General features: G+C 47.9%; 1 protein-coding gene across 3 annotated transcripts; it reads right to left on the reverse strand.

The window, feature by feature from the left end:
- Window positions 1–408: 408 nt before the first annotated feature.
- On the reverse strand, window positions 409–20,841 carry creb3l2 (cAMP responsive element binding protein 3-like 2). Of its 3 annotated transcripts, none has more exons than XM_064343310.1 (12): window positions 20,157–20,841; window positions 8,940–9,168; window positions 7,241–7,443; window positions 6,886–6,970; window positions 5,452–5,639; window positions 5,183–5,329; window positions 4,906–4,964; window positions 4,584–4,652; window positions 4,255–4,354; window positions 3,851–3,974; window positions 2,600–2,879; window positions 409–2,179 (listed from the first exon to the last, which is right to left on the reverse strand). In XM_064343310.1, exons 2-12 carry the CDS (start codon window positions 9,076–9,078, stop codon window positions 2,107–2,109), a joined length of 1,467 nt encoding a protein of 488 aa, XP_064199380.1. In that variant the 5' UTR covers window positions 9,079–9,168; window positions 20,157–20,841; the 3' UTR covers window positions 409–2,106. The 3 variants fall into 3 exon arrangements, with proteins under 3 accessions (XP_064199380.1, XP_064199377.1, XP_064199378.1); XM_064343307.1 differs by having other exon boundaries at window positions 19,713–20,841; XM_064343308.1 differs by lacking the exon at window positions 20,157–20,841 and adding an exon at window positions 19,215–19,611.
- Between the last annotated feature and the right edge of the window lie 69 nt (window positions 20,842–20,910).

Consider the following 20,910-nt stretch of genomic DNA (forward strand, 5'->3'; position numbering starts at 1 on the left):
CATTTGCATATTTTTGGCAGATAGGCAAAAACACAATATTTTGGAATTTTATGGAATGTTGAAGGATTCGGAACAGCGCAGACACTAACCTGTTACTGTATTAGCTATATAGTAGAAGGCTGGTAGGGCAGCAATGGTTCAGTAACTGTATGAAGTTTCAATACTTCTGAAATGTTATAGAAAAACAGGACTGTCAAATAGTGAGTGTCTTTCTTTGATTACTTTAAGCCCAGATGACCCATTTTCATATCCCAGCTTTCCCAAGTGTCTTTCTAGGAAGTCTTCCCTCAGAACCAGTGTCAAACTGTTTATGACAGAAGAAACAACACATTCTCCAGTCCTGCACATTCCAAACACTTAGAGATACAGGAAACAGAACATTAAAAGAAAGATGATTACAATTCCGGGTATGCTTTTACTAAGGAAAATATTTATTTGATTTGGAAAAAAAGAAAAGAAAAAAAAAACAGAACAGGAACACATTTCCTGTGTTTGAACTGTGAACAAGACAGTAAAGCATCTTTCCAACCGAAAGCATATGGACATTAATCTCGATGACAGGATCGTTGCAGACAGAACCACCAGCCTGATAAAGGTAAGCTGACAAACCGCCCACAGGCAGTCTGTGTGACTGCTGAAACAGTGTAAAAATGAACAGCCCAGTACCATCCACAAATTTATTTGTCATTTTAAGAGCACATTAAAAATGTATGTCTGGGTTACAGCCAGACATGATATGACAAATCAAAATGCTGCCGTTGGTGCTGAAAATTAATAGAATGCTACATTTAATAAATAAATAAGATTCATTCTTTGGACACAGTGCATGTTTGCTCACAGCAGATGTGTTGTTTTTTTTCTATCCAAGAGTAGGTTTAATCCATGATGTCATGACCACAAATTAGTACGCAACTAAGGAAGTGGTTTCACTGGGAATTCCGCAGAAATAGAGCAGGGATTTAGAGACACATATTCCAGTCACAACAGTAGTGACCTACAGTCCAATACTGCATTACAGTTCAGATGCGGAAACGGAAAGTGGCCAGTGGGGACACAGTCGGGCACTTCCTATTCCTGGTCCATTTGAACACTGCCCAGGAATACAATCCAGCTCCGCCCCCTATCCTAAAAGTGCACTAAAATATGTGGCACTTGTTTACAACCTCTAAGCCTCATGCACTTGATATTTCAGGAAAATCCAACTATGAGATTTTTTTTCCTTTCTTTTTCATTCTATGCATAGAACAAGTGTACAGGGATACTGACCTAGGATTGAATTTTTTAATTCCAAGAAGAGACCAAGCCTGACACTACAGGGAAAGAATTAGATTTTTTCATTCCAAGTATAGTGCTAGCATGATGTCACAGGGACAAAATTAGATTTGGCGGCTCTGAAGACCATATACCACATCAGACTCTTGTCTACTGTGCCCCGCAAGTTCACAAGAGAAGAATAAATCTAGGTGAACCTTAAACGACAAGGTTAATGTCCACGTAAGCATGCTGTACTGTCAGGGAGATTATGTATATCTCTCCCCAGTCCCTGCAGACCTGGTGTTCAGAAGCACATGTAGAGGACAGCTAACAAGAAGAACATTTTATTACCCCACAGTCCTGTGTACACTTAGTGACATCCAAAATAGATCAGTTGAACAGAATAGCTCTGCGATAAATCACCTGACTCCTGTGTGACTCTTTGGTTTTCTTTAAAACCCATATTGTAGACATCTGCATTCAAATCATTATTTGGACATGAAATCGGATGGCTTTTAAAAATCGACATGGCCGTGGGTAACAATATTAATACCAACTGAAAAGGCTTCCAAGCTTCCTGCAAATAAGATAGTACAGGTGCAAGAAAGTAAAGAATATATATGTAATAAATTTAGAAATGGAAAAAATAAAAACTATTAACAAAATAAAATATCAACAAAGACTACCGTATAATGTTGGAATGGAATAGAAATACATAAAAAAACAAACTACGTATGTAAAACAATATTCAAACAGAATATATAAATACAAAGGGTGAGTTTCAAGCCTCTGACACTGTGGAAGGGGGGGGGGGGAGGCCAGGGTTTTGGGGGGGGGGGGGGTATTCAGACCTCAGAAAGTCTCGTTCACTGTCCTCTCCAGTTCTATCACTTTTGTGCTTTCATTGCTCCGAAGCTCCAGTGATCTGTAAATGAGAGTGAAGAGGTCCTTTTCACAACAGTGCAAACTGAAAGCCTATTTTCCAATTATAAAGCTTTGTCGCCAAGGTTACTATTTATAGCTACAATGCAAGCAACATTAACAGTCATGGCAAGTGGCGCACAAACAAACCAAATACTGTAGGTAAAATATGGGTCATGCCCCACCAAGGCGTAACTTGGCTGGATGGCATACCTGCCATCCCAATAAAGTCATACGATCGCAGCTATCAACAATAATCCGTTCTCCATGCCAAGGGCATACTTTCATTTTAATATGGGGGCGGGGGTTGAAATGCATAGACCCTGAGAACTGTAACCCTCTAGGGGGGTCTGGAGGCATGCCTCCCCGAAAATGTTTTTTTTTTAATTTATGACATTAAGGACAAACCACAGAGGTTGCGTACCTGTGTGGGTGTAGGTCTATGAGTATCGGCTTCTGCGCGTGCGATTCGTTGCTGTGGGTGAACGGCGGTTTGGACTCCGCCCTCAGCCTCTCCGCCCTGAGCCTCTCCGCCTGCTCCTGCTGCTCCTGCTGCTCCTGCCGCTGCTCCTGCAGGGAGCGCCAGGTCGCCATGACGTCCACCTGCCTGTCCCACGCCTCCGGGTACTCCCCTCCCAGCCCGGAGGGGTGAGGCTCGTCCAGGCCGCCGTGGTCCTCGTAGCCCAGCAGGCTCCGCGACTTCACTGCGAACGCAAGCAGAGAGACGGGCAGCCAATCAGAGGCCGCCTTTTAAAACGGAGCGTCCGCACTCCCACCAGCGCGCGCGCAGGCAAACGAGGCCTGCGTGGGAGGAAGACACGAGCGAGCGCGGAGATCAACTGTAATGAAATAACCATTATCCTTTTTAGCCATGATAATGATAATCACACCAAATGACAGATAATGGCTTTGGAGTGCAGGCACTTCGGTGGCTAGCTCGGTTAATCGGAAAGGCTGTTTATTTGTTGAGGAGCGCGGAGCTTCCTGCTCGTCAATATTGTTCAAATGATTTGAAGTGGAATTGGGGGGGGGGGGGGGTGTTGATAAAAGCCACCACATAGAGGTGGGCTAAAATATGTACTACAAAAGCCAAATCGCTCTTTGGAATAAGCTATCTGAACACAGGGTAAGGGAGAGATGGTGAGAGAAGCAGAGTTCAGACCAAAAAGTTCTGAACGTTTCAGACTCACACATGCAAACACCCCCACTTTCATTAAACACACACGCGCGCACACACACACACACACACAGATATATACTTTCTCTCTGAGCAGAAGTAGTGGAGTCGTGACTGCCTCTGCATATTGGAACTGCAGTTCTAAAATTATTGAAATTTATCCATTACATAACGTGCCCAGATCTGAGTGGGGGTTGAACTTGTGAGGATATATTTTTTCCTTTTTTCCAGCACTGAAATATCAGAAAGAAAAAATAACTTCATGATCCTGAAGGATAATCAACCACCCTGTCCTTTCCCTTTCCATCTCTTTGTCTCTCATTCTTTTTGTCTGCATTTCTTTACCCCCCCCTTTTCTCTCTCCTCATACTCTAGCTTAATTTCTCTGCCTTTCCCTCTCTTTCTCCTTTCATCACTGAGTCTCTCTCCCTCTCTCTCTCTCCTTTCATCACTGAGCCTCCCTCCCTCCCACTCAGGCCGGGTGGGGGCTGTACTCACCGGTGGCTTCGTAGGACTCCTCCATCCTGGGCTCTCTGGAGAGGCCTGTTTTAGTGATGGAGGAGCAGGGCCCCAGGCCCTGGTAGAAACTGCCCAGGAACATGGCGAAGCACAGCACCACCACCTGGGGGAGACATAGTGGACAGTTAGAGACACGGCCTTCCCGCCACAGTCGGCACACAGCCGGGTGTCACTCGAAGGCCACCCTAGAAAGGACTAAACACCACGGGCATAGGAATCCTGTTGGCCATAATGTTCCCTTTAAGTGGTTGACATGGTGGGATTAACACAGCATGTTGTTAACAGGGCGGGACTTCAGTCCTTTCCAGGCCAGCCATCTTGTGACAGCCCCCACGGCGGGGGCTCCGGTCTCCTGGCTCACTCTGGAGGCGAGGAGCACTCACCATGAGGCACGTGGAGGTCTGTGTGCCCGTCACCCTGCAGGACCGAGGGACCTTCCCCGCCACCACCGCCTGCAGGGAGTGCAGCTGCTGCAGGAGAGACCTGGGAGAGAGAGGGACACTGCCGTCAAGGCCCACAGCGTACGGTACTCAACGCTCTCACACACAGCCACGTACTGCGAGCCACTTATGATCATATCTTTGACTGAGTGTCCTTGCAGTTTCACTGGTACGCAACATAATAAAACCTCCTGTAGGAGTTGTACTGATTTTACTGCTGTCTGATTAAGTTAGACTCATGATAAAGGTGCCATGCTGCTTCGCTCACTCACTTGTTGGTGCACTCCAGAGTCTCCACTTTCCTGCGCAACTCGTTGTTCTCGTTGGAGCACGTCTCCACCCTGTGGACACAAGGAGAACTGCATGGTCACCCACCCGCTTACGACATTTATTAAGCTGCCTGCCAGTCACCTCAGTAACTATGCCAGAGAGCAAAGTCTACCTAATGACCTAAACTGAATAATGAAGTAATCATCCAGGGATTGGGGCAAAGGGCAATCAGGGATAAGAACAAGAAATATTCCTCTCACAGAGGCCTTCTCAAAAACGTGCCAGAAACTACGTAAACACAACATGAACTCGGTATGAACTGACTTTTTCTCCAGCGTATCCATGTACTCCTTCTTCTTCCTTCGGCTCTCCTGAGCAGAGATCTGGGAGGGGGACAGCCAATGACAAAAAAGTGTCAGACTTTAGGCTAAATTTATAACAGGGCTAAATGTCAGCGCATCATCTCAGGTCAGCAGAGAAATGACTGAGAGCTCAGTGGCTATTCAAAAAGCTACATCCCATTAGCCTGAGGCACCTGCAGGTCAGTTAGGCGCAGTTAAGCAGGCCTCTTCCTGCTCCTCCTTCTCTTCCTCCCCCTCACCTTGTTCTTGATCTTCCTGCGGATCTTCTTGAGGGCCTTCTCCTCGGCCTTGGAGAGGGGCAGCTTGGTCGGGACGGGGTATCCCTCGGCGATGAGCGTGCGTTTCTCCTCCTCCGTCAGCAGGAGGGGTCCTGAGCCCTGCAGCTTCTGAGGGTGGGGGGAGTGAACACAGAGCAGTTAGGGGGGAGGTAGCCAATCCCGAATGCACCGGCAGAAGTGCGGCAGCCCAAAACGAACCCCGGCGAAGATGAGATCGGCCCGCGACTCACGTGGGGGGCGGTGAGGAGGGGAGAGTTGGAGAGGGAGGAGGGGGCCCGCGGCGCCACCTTCAGGACGGCCTGCGCCTGCGCCTGGGTGGGGCTGGAGGGCTCGCAGGGACGCGTGGGGCTCTGGCTGCCCTCCGAGTCGCTGCCATGAGAGCTGGGGGGTGTGGGGGGGAGCTGCAGGGACTCCAAGCCTGGAATAAAAACCGCTCACAGCTCAATAAAGGGAATATGACCACACTACAGCACAGGGAATATGACCACACTGCAGCACAGGAAATATGACCACACTGCAGCACAGCAAATATGACCACACTGCAGCACAGGAAATATGACCACACTGCAGCACAGGAAATATGACCACACTGCAGCACAGCAAATATGACCACACTGCAGCACAGGAAATATGACCACACTGCAGCACAGGGAATATGACCACACTGCAGCACAGGGAATATGACCACACTGCAGCACAGGAAATATGACCACACTGAAGCACAGGGAATATGACCACACTGAAGCACAGGGAATATGACCACACTGCAGCAAAGGAAATATGACCACACTGCAGCACAGGGGAAATGACCACACTGCAGCACAGGGAAAATGACCACACTGCAGCACAGGGAAAATGACCACACTGCAGCACAGGGAAAATGACCACACTGCAGCACAGGGAAAATGACCACACTGCAGCACAGGGAATATGACCACACTGCAGCACAGGGAAAATGACCATACTGCAGCAAAGGGAAGAGGATTGGTTTTAAAAAAGGAAGTTTTGAAAAAGGTCACTCACTTACATTCTTCCTCTCAATCTTTGCTTTGATGTGTGTATTCATGTTATTTTCTTTAACTGTACATTACTTGTTATTAGACTCAACCTTCACCAGGGGGCACCACTGAGCCATAGAAAGAAGGCTGCCTATGAGCTAACTGGGCAGATTCAACAAGTTGAGAACTCCAGGGTTTTATTGGGAGTTGCCACCCAGTGACACCACAGATAAAAATGGAAAGGATCATGACACCATTGTCAAGGTAAGAAGTAGATGGGAGCAATCAGAGTTTTCTGTAGTAGTTTTTTGGGGGGAGGGGTGTTTAGCCTTGTAATGCAAATGAAAAGCACATCTTGAAAAGTCATCTTGATCTGAGTAGCTGCCAGTGATAACCGTTATGTCACGTGCTACAGTTCTGGGAGGGGGTGATGCAACAGAATCAGCGCTGAATTGGGTAACCCAGCTTTGGCTCCAGCTCATGTTAGCCTAGTTCAAGGTCTATAGTTGGAAAGGGCCATAATGAGTCAGCCTGGTTCCAGCTCTACAGTGGGAAAGGGCCATAATGAGTCAGCCTGGTTCCAGCTCTACAGTGGGAAAGGGCTACAATAAGTCTGGCTTTAGCCCTACAGAGAAAGGCCTTGTGTTGTGGGAGGATGAGTCTCACCTCTGGGGGACAGGTTGAGGAACTGATCCACCTCATGGGGTTCCAGCTTGATTTTGGGACTGAAGCTCTCACTGTCCTCCTTAATCTGTCCAATCAAAAGGTAATCATAAACGGCCATTTAATCAAGTAATATATTCTTAAGGGATTATAAAACCCCACATTTATTATTATACAGCACACTAATTACATATTTACATTCAATGCTTTCATCTAACACAGTAACCAAGAAGTCTAAAGTTCACTACACAAGTTATTTTCCCTTACTGGATGGCATCCATTATAAATGTGCATTCTTCTGGGATGTTTGCAAGCAGTGACCTGGCTGTGATCCCACTGACGCAAACGCCTCCCTCACCTTGATGATCTTGACTTGTGAGGGCTGGGAGAGCAGGACGGGGACGGAGAGGGGCTGGGGGGCCGCCGGCTGGGCCCCGGGGCCCTCGGGGGCCAGGCTGAGGGTGAGCGTGGGCAGCAGGGACGGGGCGTCAGAGAGGAGCGGGTCCATCTTCAGGGCCTTCTCCTCTGGCTCCATGCACCAGTCCTCCCCATCCGACTCCCCTGGAGGTCACAGACAGAACAGGGCTGAAAACAAACACTCTTACGCAACCTCCCCCCCACACCCCCACCTCTACCCAAAGGCCTAGATTTAAGGCCACAGCGAGACCCCAGGCTTTTCCTGGTAACTGTAATGATACAGAACAGTGTTTGGGATAAAGGTTGGGCTGGTTTCCTGGGAAGACAGAGCTGAACTTTCACTTCACATTAAACAGATGATCAGGCTTCCATATTAGCCCACATCTTTAGGTGAATTTCTCTGAAATTTTACAGAAAAAAATACTTGCATGAGAGAAAACAAAAGCAAAAAAACAGTCAAAAAGAAAATTTGATTTTGTAATGAGAGTAAACTCCACGGAGGCTGAACCCACAAATACCTTTCAGAAATTGTTTTAGATGAGTCATAAGGGGTTAGATGAGACCAACTCCAGCGTTTTGGCAAACAGACCCCTCTTCCAAGAGCATTACAGCATTCAGAATCTACTCTGCTTGGACAAGTACAAATGCACGCCCACATGCACACACGCACGTAATAACAGACAGACAGACAGACAGACAAACATATGCAGACGAATTCACACACACCCACACTGTCTCAGTCTGTTCGAGTCCCTCACCTACACCATAATCTAAATCCTTTTAAACTGTCAAACAGCATCCATCTCTATTTGATTACACCGACCTCACAGTGTTGATGTGTTTGGCTAATTACTGGAGTTCACAATTCCATTCACTTCAACAAAACTCCAGGTCCAGTAGATACAGACTACCAAATAATATCACCACTATGTATGATGTTCATTTGGATATGAGCATGGTTTTTTGATGCCAAACCCACCAGTGGTGTGCACAGCAAAAAAGCTACATTTTTGTCTCATCTGACCAACACCTGGTTCCAATCAAAGTTCAGTGGAATTTATCATATTTCAGATGCTTATTTTGGAGATTTCCCTTAACAGAGGTTTTTTTCTGAAAATTCTTCATGGAGGTGGGATTTGATGGTAGATCTGGAGGCATGCTTTGTAGATCTCCACCTGTGGCCCTTGAATTTTAACTTGCCTCCCACACCATCTGCCTCCTGTGCGTGGGGGCCAGGCGCACTCCCTGCCTCCCCGGGCAGGGTTGCCACGGTCTCAGGGGTTTTACATTTTTAATGACTGATGAGCAGCTCTCATCCCCAGGCACTCTGTGTCTGACTGCTTAATACTGGGATGAGTCAAGACTCTCCTGCATAGCTGACTGCTGACTGGGATGCTCCACAACGTGCCCCTGGGAAAACACACCCAACTTCTGCACGTCCTTTCAATCCTCCCTGGCACACTTTCCCCTGTCCTCCACTATGCACAACTTATCCATCCATCCATCTATCCACACACCCATCCATCCATCTACCCATTCATCTATCCACACACCCATCCATCCATCCAACCACCCACCCAACCATCCAACCATCTATCCATCCACCCTTCCGTGCATCCCTCCGCTCCTCCTCCGCTCACCTGCGTCGCTCTCTCGTTCCCCGGGCAGGTGTGAGAGGGGGGACTGGGGTCGCGAGTCTCCGCTCAGGGAGTAGCTGTGCTCCGCCTGGATGTGGGGGGGCACCGGGGAGGCGGGGATCAGCTCCTCCTCCGTGTCCATGGCCTCGCCCCGCCCGGACAGGAAGGGGTCGCTCAGCAGCTGGCCCAGCAAGGCCTCCTGGGATAGGTCATCCAAGAGGTCCGTGAAGTGCTGGAGATGGAAGAGAGAGAGATGAGAGAGGAATCAGAGGAGGATAACGGAGGATGAGAGAAGCACAAGAGAAGGAGAGAGGGATGAAAGAGGGCTAAAGCAAGCAGGCTGGAGGCGTTTCACACACACCAAAGGCCCTCTGAGAAAGACAGATCCAGATGTGCTGTCTCAGGCCGGACGCTCTAATTACACCCCACAGGGAACAGTAAATATGGACGACCCATTCCCTTAACCCCACACCAGAGAGCGGGCACAGTGGGGGGGGGCTAACACTATCTCACACTGCAGTGTGAGGGTTTGAACTAAGTCCAGCCCTCACTTCAAACGCCCCAAACTCCCCAATTTAAAATTCCTGCCCGGACACGCTTGAACCATTTCCCTTCTACACTGCACTGAAAAGGCTGCTATGTTTAGTCTGTTGCAAGTAGGGGCAGAGCCCTAATATGCATTTGCATTATTATCTGGAGCTGCCCCTCCCCCACCCCAACACAGTCTTCATCTCTGCAAGATCTTGCATTCTAGAAAGCAAAGGGTAGGAGGGGGTGGGGGGGGTTTGGACAGACTGCCCATTTTTTCCCCAGCAACAGTTTGTCTGCTTTCATTGGCTGGGAGCTTGTTCAGACTCAAACCGCAGCTGTTTTACAGTGATGCCACGCGCGACACCGCATTTAGATTTTTACTACTTTTTAGATCTCTCCAGCGGCCTGGGGACGGAAACAGAAGCGAAGACGGGATCGCCGTCCGGGCCGAGAGGCGGCGTTTCACCGCGACCGCCTCGATTGGGCGACGGTGGCGTCCCGCTCCGCCGCAGCCTTGAGTAGAACGCACCGCCGGCGGAACCCAGGCGCTACGAACGGCGCGGCGTAGCGCTCGCGTAACCCGCGCTGCTCAGATGGCCTTTAAAGACGGGCCAGGCCTGACCGCCTTACAGCAGCAGCCGGTCACCCTGAGGGGAACTCCACAGTGTGCAGAGGATCGTGTAACCTGAGCAACGCCGGAGCAGGGCTGCGGAACTGAGCAGGCCGAGCAGCACCTGAGCACGCCTGAGCACGCCTGAGCACACCTGAGCACACCTGAGCACTGAACAGGGGCAGTGTGGGTACAGGTGCGCGCTGCCCTGGTTTGTATCCATATCCAGGTCGCAGAAGGGATAGGAGCGAGCGTCCGGATATTAACAAAGGCCCAAAGAGAAAGCCAAGCTTGTGAAGCATCTCCTGCATAGCTCAAAACAATGGCTCTTTCATGAACACGCGCAATAGCGAGAAACCTAAAGCCATCAATTCATTATTGCACATATTACAACGATTGCTCTAATGTGCGTTGCTATGCAGAGTCTGTGCTACTGTGTGAGCCTATGTTACTGTGCAAGTCTGTGTAAAGAGTCTTGACTCAATCCAATGCTGGAAAGACAAGTCCTTGACCATGTGCGCTGACACCTGCAACTAACATCTCAGTCCACAGAGAAGTGAACGAAGAGCTGCTCTTAGATATCAGCCAAGTGGACAAACAAACACACACACCCACCAACGCACACCCACTCACACACACACACCCACGCACACACGCACACCACAGTGCAGCCACAAGGAACAAACACGAGTTCAAACTGATTTCCTGGCACAAAAAAAGTGATGCTTTGCCAAAATGCTACTCTGTTTAGATTTCCTCATCATCTGAAGTTCCATTTAACAGTGATGTGGAAAACACTGGGTGTAATTTCAGGGTTTCCATTTCCAGGACTACAGAACACACTAAAATAAGAGAGTATTTTAGTCCGGAAAGTGATGGGGAGAGAAAGATGTGGTATGAGAAAAGGAAAAGAAGGGAAGAAAGAAAGAGCACTGAACACAAGTGAGTGAGTAAGCAGCAGGAGAGGGAGGGATGTAGGGCGGGGTGGAGTGGGGCCAGGCATGAGGGCCTGCTTTTTTTGGCAGATTGAAGAGGTGGTTATGTTCCAGGGGGAGAGGGAGGGAGACAGAAATGGGGGAGAGAAAGGGAGAGACATGGAAAGAGAGGGAGGGAGGGAGAGAGAGAGAGAGAGAGAAAGAGAAAAGTCAAGCTGCTAAGCATGTCCCTCCAGAGCACTGGGTTCACTGGCTCCCCGTTCCACACCCACTCCTGACCTACAAGCCCGTTACAGCTGGGCTCACTTTGCCAGTCCCACAGTACAGCCACTTTCCTCAACATGCAGACGCAGAAACTAAACGGAGTAAATTCTTTCTGTTCATTCTATTCATCCCCACACAAACAGGCTTTCCCATCCATCGTAGTTCTTCTCAAAAGGAGGGAAGATCAACCCCCTGGCATATGTACAGATGGAACGCAGCCCTATTCAACACATCTGCGAGTTCCAGTTGAAGGCATTCCTCCTTATTAGCGTAGCCAATTCATCATTTCTGCTAATGTAGCTTTGACAAGCCCTGCAGTTCATTTTTCACACTTCTCTTTTGAGTTTGTTAAGTCAGAGCTACTCTGCAGTGCCTCCCAGTCTCGTCGTCCAGCGGTAGTCACGGTTACAAGCCAACAGCCAGGCAACGCCCTCCGCACGGTGGGCCATTACCGAGGGTCACTGCCCAGACGTGAGTCACGGGCCCTACTGAGCGCGCTCAGATAAACAGCGAGAGCCGCTGCCATGGCCCGGCCTGCGTCTTCTCCTTCTGCAGACCGGGGCAGCTGTTCCATTAGTCACTGGGCATGTTTGACAGGCTCGCTCGCACACGTCACATGACCAGCGCCCCCGCTTTTCTTATGAGGAAATAAATGGACAAATAAGGCAGTGCCGCTACGATCCCACACGGTGTTGTCTACTCGGGGTATTCATTATTCGGACCGCTTCAAGAGCTTGGTTGGTGGCATGGTTGTACCTGACCATGTTCTATGAGCAGACTCTAGCCTGAGGGGCCACGGACAGTGGGTGGGTAGAGGGGGGCTGTATGTGGGGGGAGGGGGGCAAGAGTGAACTGGCTCTGCAGTTTGGGCATTTCTGTTACACAACCCCCTTTTCCCATGGGGACCAAGAACAGGGACATTTAAAGAGCTTGAGGTTTTACTGCCCACAGGCAATTATTTGTAGACCATCTCATTCACGGTATGCAGAAGAGCGGCTCAGCCAGGGCCATCAGAAAGAGGCACGGGCTTCTCCGAGGCCGTAACTCTCTGAGGACAATATGGGGGGGGGCGGGCGCGGAGCCTCCAGGGCCCTGCCATGTGTGGAGCCGTTTATGCACCGAGAGAGAGCGGCTCTCCCTGTAAATGGCCCTTTGTCTACTGGTCTCCGGGTAGTGGGGGGTAAGGGCGGGGCCGTGGGGGGGGGGGGGGGGGGCTGTAACTCGACGCCCTCCGAGCCCCTCTCTCCGGCTGGGACACCGATAACAGGGCAGAGCCGCACCTCTGGTGACGATCCTGAAGGGGGCCGGGAGGAATTTCGACGGGGGTCTGTAATTTCGGGGCCCTGTAGGACAAAGCCATGTGTGAAGGGGTGTGTGGCCAGAGGCAGGGGCGTCGGGGTAAAGACGGACGAGCTGTTTGTTTTTTTGTTTTTTTGGGGGGGGGGGGTGGTGGTAAAAGGGGGGCATGGGCAGGAGAAAAGGAGGTGGGACAGTAAGCCTGTTGTGACAGCTCTGCTGATGTACAACTTCCCTCCCAGGACCTGAAACAGATGTGACCGAAGAGAGACAGGAAACCCTAGGGCCAGAGTGCGCACACGCACGCACGCGTGCATATATATACACACACACACAGAGACAGACACACACGTGCACACACACACAGCGTGCCGCACACTCTCTCCTGTTAGAAAATTTATGACACGCTCCGGGGGTCCAAAGTTCGCCTCTCCCACACAGCCAGCTTTGCCCCCCCGGGCTGAACGGGGAGATGAGAACACTCTCAGTATGGGGCCAGACCTGCTGCACATTTCTCCCACTGCATCTCATCCACTAGCCCTGTTGCATCATCCCATTACCCCCAGCTCACCAGTGGCACCACTAAAGACCAAAGTCACTGCTTTTTACGGGCGTGGAGAGAAAGCAGGCCAAAGCCCCCATTTTAACGGCTCACAGGTTTAAAATATCAAAACCATACGAGTCAGCATTTCTCATCTGGTTTTCTTCCCTTCCCTTTTGTGGGCGACGGCTTCGTCCGCCACGATAAAGCCTTCCAGTCCAGGTCCCATCTGCTTTTTACCCCATCGTGTGCAGGCATGCTGAGGAGGCCCCCAAATCTACGGGGGGGCTGGCCTTCGTTATCTATACCTGCAAGTCCGCAAGCACAGCAGCCCCCGCCTCCACAAGCCTGCCCCATCGCTGAGTGACCCAGTTTCCCCGGCCGCAGAGGCGGGGTCAAAGGGTCCGGTCAAGCTCTCTGATAGGATTGGAGAGGGGAGGGAGCTGCGTGTGGAGTGGCCCAAACCCCCTGGCCAGTTCCTTATTGTTCCGTGACGGTCACGTTTAACCTACTGGGGCAGGGAAGGCCGATGGCCACGGAATGTATTTTTACCCAAAGAGGGCATTTTAGAGGGCACCGCAGTCTAAAGAATGGAATGCGACTATTTAATTTGAAGCCATTCGCGTATTTTGTGATGTACAATGCACAGTACATTGCCATGTCAACAGATACATTTAGAAAGTGATTTCATAAAATATAAAACATGACAAGATCCTTATTAATTCCATGGATCTTACACAGACAAATAAAATACAAACTAAAAATAGAGTAGACAATGGTGTGGAAATAGTGAGGTAAATTTTGATATTTCGTGACAACCATAAAGCTTTACGAATGCACGTTAAAACAAAATGACAGTCAGAGCCTTTTAAAAATCTGTGACTGACAGTCGAGTACAGCCCAGCTCCAGGGCAGCGAGGGAGGAAGCGAAATGGGACAGGAAGTCCCGTACAGTAAAACTAAATCAGGCCGCGAGCCTCTGGAAAACATCTCAGCGTCTTATCCAGCCTCTCGCCCCCCTGAACTCCACCCCTCCGTCCCCCCGAACCCCTCCCCCCATCCCTTCTGAGATGACGTCAATCTGAGAAAACCCGGAGGCCCGCCCCCCTCTCAAGAATTTCCTTCCCCCTCGCGCTGTCCATCCCACACGGTCACTTTTTCCATTTTCCACACTGACTCCAGTACCCGGCCTGCCAGCAGCCGCACATATGTGGGTCAGAAGGAAGCAGAAGAAGGAAAAAGAACAGAGAGAGAGAGAGAGGGAGTGGGCTGACGGACCGGCATATCTGGCCTGTGGAAGAGCGGCATAGCATAGCATAGCTCCTACTGTTAGTGCTCATTTCCACTGTCTCCCCTCCCCCTAGCTACAGAGAGGGATGATGGATCAGACAGAAGCATAAACTACTCCCTCTCCCTCGAGGCTTAATGTGCAGGCAAGATGTACCCCAGGTCACATGGTACAGCAAACCGGTACAGACAATGAAAAACATCCCCACAGTAAGAGTCCCGTTCTAGACTCTTGAGTTCAGACTGTAACTGAAGGTGCATGAAGAGGGAAGTAGGCCCCGTGTGCAACATTAACTGGAAATGTTATTAAGAGGGGATTATAACCAGCGATTCCATCACCTGATCCTGCTGCCAGGTGCTGCAACTAACCCTCCGGGCTCCATTTCAGGGGCAGCACACAAAAAGCCTTCACTGGGGGACATCAGAGGACACCCAAGCCATTATAGCATGGGCCTTTCCCAGAAGGCCATTTACCGTCTTCCCCATTGCTTATGGCACCAGAAACAAACCTGACCCTACAGGCATTCATTCACAGGAAACAGCTCTAGAACAGTCATGTAGACCATTGAGTGTGATTTAGACGTGCTCGGGGGCCACAATATCCGTAATATTGTGGAGACAAAACCTAAATGAGAAATCACAAGTAAATTTTCGGTTACACCCAATGTACCTTCAGAGTAGTCATGCCTCGTCAGTTGCATTGTCTTAAGGCTTGTTTTCATACTTTCCCACAAGAGCCAATTCCTTGTCAAAAATGAAGTTCGTTTGGAGAAAGCAGGTACTTCCAGGTGCAAAAACTTGAGTAACAATTCATGAGACAGTTTAGAAAAAAAAATGCCTTTAACAAAGGGAAATGCAAATATGCAAGAACTATTTTTAGAATCCAAAGGGTTACATAAGCTTGCCAGCCTGACAGCTTATTTACAAGAGACAATTTTATTATGTTTTGTGTCAGAGAACATTACTGCTCCTGGTTTTATTATGTTGTTTTCGAATGTTTACAACATTTCCATGAGTTACTGTATCTAAATCATAGTGACTAGTAGATATCCATCATCAAAGCTGCAGGCCTGAGATAGCACTTTAAAACAAAAAAATTGGAAAATGCCATATAGAGACTCCACCTGAAGGAAGACCACAGATCTTTTAACTCTGTGAGACCCTGCGCTACAAAACCGCATAACTTTAAAGCTCTTCAATGTGATTTGTCCAGAAAGAATATTTACATAAACTACACATCACAGGTCATTAGGCCAAAACTCCATATCCTAAACCATCTTCGAGGAGAAATTGCAGGATTGTGTGGTTTTGTAGCACTGTGTGCTGTATGCATTGGTTTGTTAATCATTTCGGTAGTATCTCCGGGCTTAACACTCACAATAAAAAGTTTACAAATTAGGCCCACATAGAAACACTTGGGATCCCAAATCTGGAGCCTAGCCTACGTGATAAGCCAGGCACCGGCCGGTATATCTCTTCTGAAATCAGACCCTTGGGAGCATGCAGAAGGAAACATGCAGAGAGAGAGAGAGAGCTAGGGCAGCGAGAGTGATTTCACACAGGACTGCGCTGGCACAGAGAACAGGCCGGGCTCTGTGCGCACTGCTCAGGGGCAGAAGAAAGCGGGCTCTGTGTCAGGGCGGCCCCGCCTGTGGAACAGGCCGTTCACATCTCCCACGGCCCGGGGCCGGCGTGCCCGGGCCCGTTCACCGCAGCCGCCAGCCTGGCCCCCGCCCCACAGCGCGCTCCGCTTCGGGACGAGGGCGTGCCGGCAACGCCACAGAAAGGATTCTTACGCTGACGGGTTACAAGGCCGGTATTCCTGCATGGCCAGAACTGGAGTACGAAGCAAAGACAGCACTGACTGAAATGGAATGTAGTTTTGCGTGAGTGTGTGTTTTTTTTTTTTTTTTTTTTTTTTTTAATCGCTGCGAAAATGTGTCACTGGTGCGAAAGACATGTCAGCAAGTCTTTCCGTGACAACTGCCACAATGGTGGCTGACCTCTCTCTCTATCACTCTGTGGAGATCGATATCTAAGCAACATCTCTCTCAAACTTTCTTGCCCCATTTAACTAGGGGTCCGAATGTTTCTCTGGCCACTGAAACACAAACCAAAGTTCACCATTCTGTTGTTGACTGCACTGTCATTTTTTATTTTCCCTGCTGCAGCCTTACTTTAGTTTTTCAATCTCATAACTTTGTGAAAATGACATAGAAACTATTTACAAGACAAAGAAGACCAAACCACCATGATCTCTGGCAGGACTCACAACTCAACTCACAATGTCAGACTGATCGGTGCACAGGGGTCAGAAGTGAGTCATGTCACTCAAGCACTTTGGTCAAACAGATAAAAGGGCCAACCTTGCCAAACACTCAACTGAATCTGACAGTTGGATACGGCTACTGTTGAAACCATAACCATGAGAGTGGCTGACATATAGATACATACTGAGGACAGCACAGATGTCCACAATTAACACGCTATCATTGGAACGTGTTCATTATACAGGCCTAGTCCAGTAAAACAGACTACTGTAATGCCAAAGGGAGTTCTGGGACGGTTCTGGGGTTCATGTCACCTCCAGCTACTGTAACTAAATTGACCTTAAATTTAACAGCTACCCATTTTTACCATTCCAGCACGACACATAAATAAACCATAATGCTACACAAGAGCTTTGAAGTTTCAAAATACTTCTCTACCTGGGGAAGAAAACATTCTAGAATTTACAACAAACTTTGCATCTCATGCAAAAAATTAGGAATGAAAATTTCGCGGATGCGCACGGCCGTACTGCCGCAAGCAGTAGGCTAACCGCGCTGGTTTTCCGCCGAGAAGCTGACGGTGAAATGAAAGCGTCTGTGGTCCTGTCTGAGCGTGCTTGTTGAAAACCCCGTAGCAGAGGGAAGCGCTGCTCTTTTGACAAAGTGCGCGTTGTACTGTGGGCTGCTCGCCTTCACACTTTCAAAAGAAATAGTGCCGCAGTCAGCATCAGGAAAGAAAAAAGGAACAGCTTTGTCGTTAGTTTGGTGATTCAAGTCTGCATTTGCTATTTCTATCCACATAAAATATTTTTGCACCTACTGCTCTAAGAAAAACAGCGCTGAAGGAACATTCCTTGTTCCTACTGAAAACACACAAACTCTTCTAAGGGGATGGCAAATGTTTATTTTTCTCAGACAACCCGTCTTCTACCCACTGTATGCTAGGTACTGTCCCAGCCCTTCACAGTTTTTTCAAGTGTACTCCAGCCTTGTGCTGCAAATCCACAAGGAATTCTGGGTTATTGCTTTGTAAAGGTTAAGCATCTCATTTTTAGTTCAAGAGAGCAATAAAGACATTAGGGTTCTATGTTCCACCAAGCCTTGCTATACACTGACTATCTACTTGCTCTTTAAAAGGTAGGAGCTGTTCTGTCTTGATGTTAAAGGGGCAAGACAATTAAAAATCAGTGCTAATTAATATAATTTCCCTACCTACAGTGTGTAAACTACCTGGGCAAATAATTATCAATTGGTTAAAAAGTGACAATGCCTCTTTATCGCTACAACCAGCAGATCTCTTGAACCTTGCAGTCTGCATGTTACATCATTTCCTGTGGATGCTATGAATATTCCCACATGCAGTGCCTGTGTTATTTATCCAGACTCAAACCAAAAGGAGCAGCTAATAAATGTTCTCCCAGGCCAGCAATATAGGCTAATATTTTACCAAACTTACTATCACTAAGCATGGCCACACCAATACTGCCCAGAGAAGAGGACTGTCAAACCTTACTCTTACTACAGTGTCCTCTGAACTTATATCATCAAAGCCAGAATGATTTGATCTGGTCAATTAAAAGGCGCACAAAGTTCAAATAACTTGCATTCCAAAGCAGATCACTCCGAGACCAAGTACATGTGCAAAATTACAGGAAGGAGGCAATCCACTGCTGCTGAATAAGCTTTTCATGTGGTCCTTAGCATGCCTGAGGCTTATCTTTTAAAGATAGCACTACGCACACTGCACGCTTAGCAGATTTACTACCAAAGATATCCAGGACCTGAGAAAAACAAAAGACATTGAACTTTCCCAGACAGATCCCCGTAGCTCACGCATCAAAGCCACATTTAAATCTGAATGTATCCAGTAAACATAAGACGTTACCAGTGCAGCTGTGATCAGTTTGCATTGCTGTGAGGAATTCCATGTCAACAAATCACAGGGAGACAGGAAGTGAGAAAAAGATGAAGTGGGGGGTGGCACTGGTGGTGTTGGTGGTGGTTGGGGGGGGGTTGGTGTCTGTATTCTAAAACCCAAGAGGTCAGAGAGGATAGAGAAGTCTGCCGGAGCAAAAACACTGACTGGCCTTGTTCTCAGAACTCAGAATAACAATCTCTCAATCCAACAGAGCATAAACATTGCTTCAGAATGTGCCACGCTGTGAATAACTTGCTTTTTCAATCATGACAGACACTTGTTTCTCAGGAAACTCAGGAAATTGTGTATTGTACGAAGATCTGGATCTAAAGGGTTGTTGGTGTGAAAACTGCCTGAGATCCAGCCATTGTAGCATTCTATATACTATCTCCACCGTTTCATTACAAAAGATAGAAATTCCACCCGCCCACCCCACCCCCACCCGCAAAAAAAAAATACTTCAATTGATTAAAACTTTAATTAATTCATTAGTATGAGCAGGTATAATTACCCTATGCGTGAAAGTTTTTTCTTAATGACGCAAACTGCATGCTATTCAAACAAAACGGAATGTGTCATTATAGCCAGTAGCCTACAATACGATTACAGAGCAGTATTTCACTCACCGCGTCAACACAATTCCACAAAGTTGGGCTGATCAGACACGCAAGGGAATTCATTAGAACGCCACGGGTCCTCAAGTCTCAGCGTACCTTTGCCTACTTATTACTTGCAGGCATTGCTGTTGAAACTATGGTCGTTTTCAAAATGTCTGAAGAGTCGAAGGGGCAACCTACTCGTGTTAAGATACATTACTGATCCAAGTTTAAATGGAAATAAACACGTGAATAGCCTATTGATGTTGTTTTTACCTACGCAGACAACTGTCTTCAATAGTTACATTTACCTGTCCTTGTGTGTATTTATCTGAAGGTCTACTTTTGTTTAAAACATGGATTGCTAAAAGTCCAGGACGTGAATAAACAGCCGAAGGGGAAAGACTTAAAAGTTAACTTGCATACAGAACGCAATGTAGCCAATTTAACCAAACTGCGTGCTAATTACATGCAAAGACTGTATATACACAGGGAAAGACTAAGACAGAAAGGCACACATGCACTTACTGTGTTGTACACAACATTGTCGTTTTCTCCGGGCTCAGACAATTCGCTTAGATTTCGATCCCAGTGTGAAAATGGCTCACCGCTGTCTAATATTTCCATGCTCCACGACGTGATATGACAAAAATATGCGGTCGACAAAGGCAGCTTTCTGTTGTAATAAAATATCAATCAAAGCGCAAGTAAGAATAATTCGACTCCTGACACTCCACTGACCGTCCAGATGAAACCTAGAACTGTTACTTTCCCGAACGTCTGCGAAAAAGTTGGTGAAAATAGCTACTTGTGAGTATCTTTAGTTAGCAAGCTAGCTAGTTTTTCGCATTCCACGGTCACGATATCAAGGCGTAAACAGATTCCACTGGAGTATTTTCCTCTGGATAGAAATATAAAAATGTTTTGAAACTGTGCCCCGATAATGTCTTTGTTTATCCTCCTCAAATGTACCGTTTAATTGGCTATTTGTCCCCACAAACGCTCAATGTCCACATCCAGACAGACAGGAATTCGAGGGTGGGGAAAGAGGAGGGAGTAGTGAGATGTGGAGTTTGTTTGAGTCACAATCATCCAATAGGTTTAGAGAGCAGCTATTCCCTGTCACACCCATTCAGCGCCCGGTCGTCTGTACTTGTTTCTTCTTAACTTGACATGTTTGCTCTGAAAAATACCTTATTCGCACAATTTGAATCATGCATTCATGGCAGCTGTAGTCATAACTGTACAAAGTATCTTCTTTAAAGCTCCTGCCATTCATAACAAATGGCATCCAATCAGGAGGTATTCAGTATACGGTCGCGTTTCAACGCTTTGAACAATACGGTGAGTGTTTAATCTTTACAGCCACGTTCACTGGACAATGCTTGGTATCCATCAAAATGGTCTTCTTTACCCCGTCAAAACAGTGAAAAAGTACCACTGTGTGCACATTAAAAAAATTTAAACCCACCCATGAATGACAGGCGGAGAAACCAATCGAGCAAAAATACCACCGCCTACAACGCATGGAGAACGACCTGTCCAATAGAGTATAATTTGTCAGGCTCTTGCAACGAATAGAATTGAGACAAGAATACATAACAGCGGTGTCCCGCCTACGCCGAACTCTTAAGAATCCGAGTACACCAAAGACTTGTTGATGTACGACAGAGATCTGTCCCTCTTGTGGTGATTCATATTAATTACATATTGCGTAATTGGGACG

This window comes from Anguilla rostrata, chromosome 7 (assembly GCF_018555375.3).
Source record: "Anguilla rostrata isolate EN2019 chromosome 7, ASM1855537v3, whole genome shotgun sequence".
NCBI lineage: Eukaryota > Metazoa > Chordata > Actinopteri > Anguilliformes > Anguillidae > Anguilla > Anguilla rostrata.

Excerpts from the sequence above, each read along its gene's own strand:
- creb3l2 (XM_064343307.1), bottom strand. The coding sequence starts at position 19,811 with ATGGAAATATTAGACAGCGGTGAGCCATTTTCACACTGGGATCGAAAT. Across the intron at positions 5,640-6,885 it reads CCTCAACCTGTCCCCCAGAG|GCTTGGAGTCCCTGCAGCTC; the intron begins GTGAGACTCATC and ends TTTTTATTCCAG. Across the intron at positions 2,180-2,599 it reads ATAGACCTACACCCACACAG|ATCACTGGAGCTTCGGAGCA; the intron begins GTACGCAACCTC and ends TCTCATTTACAG.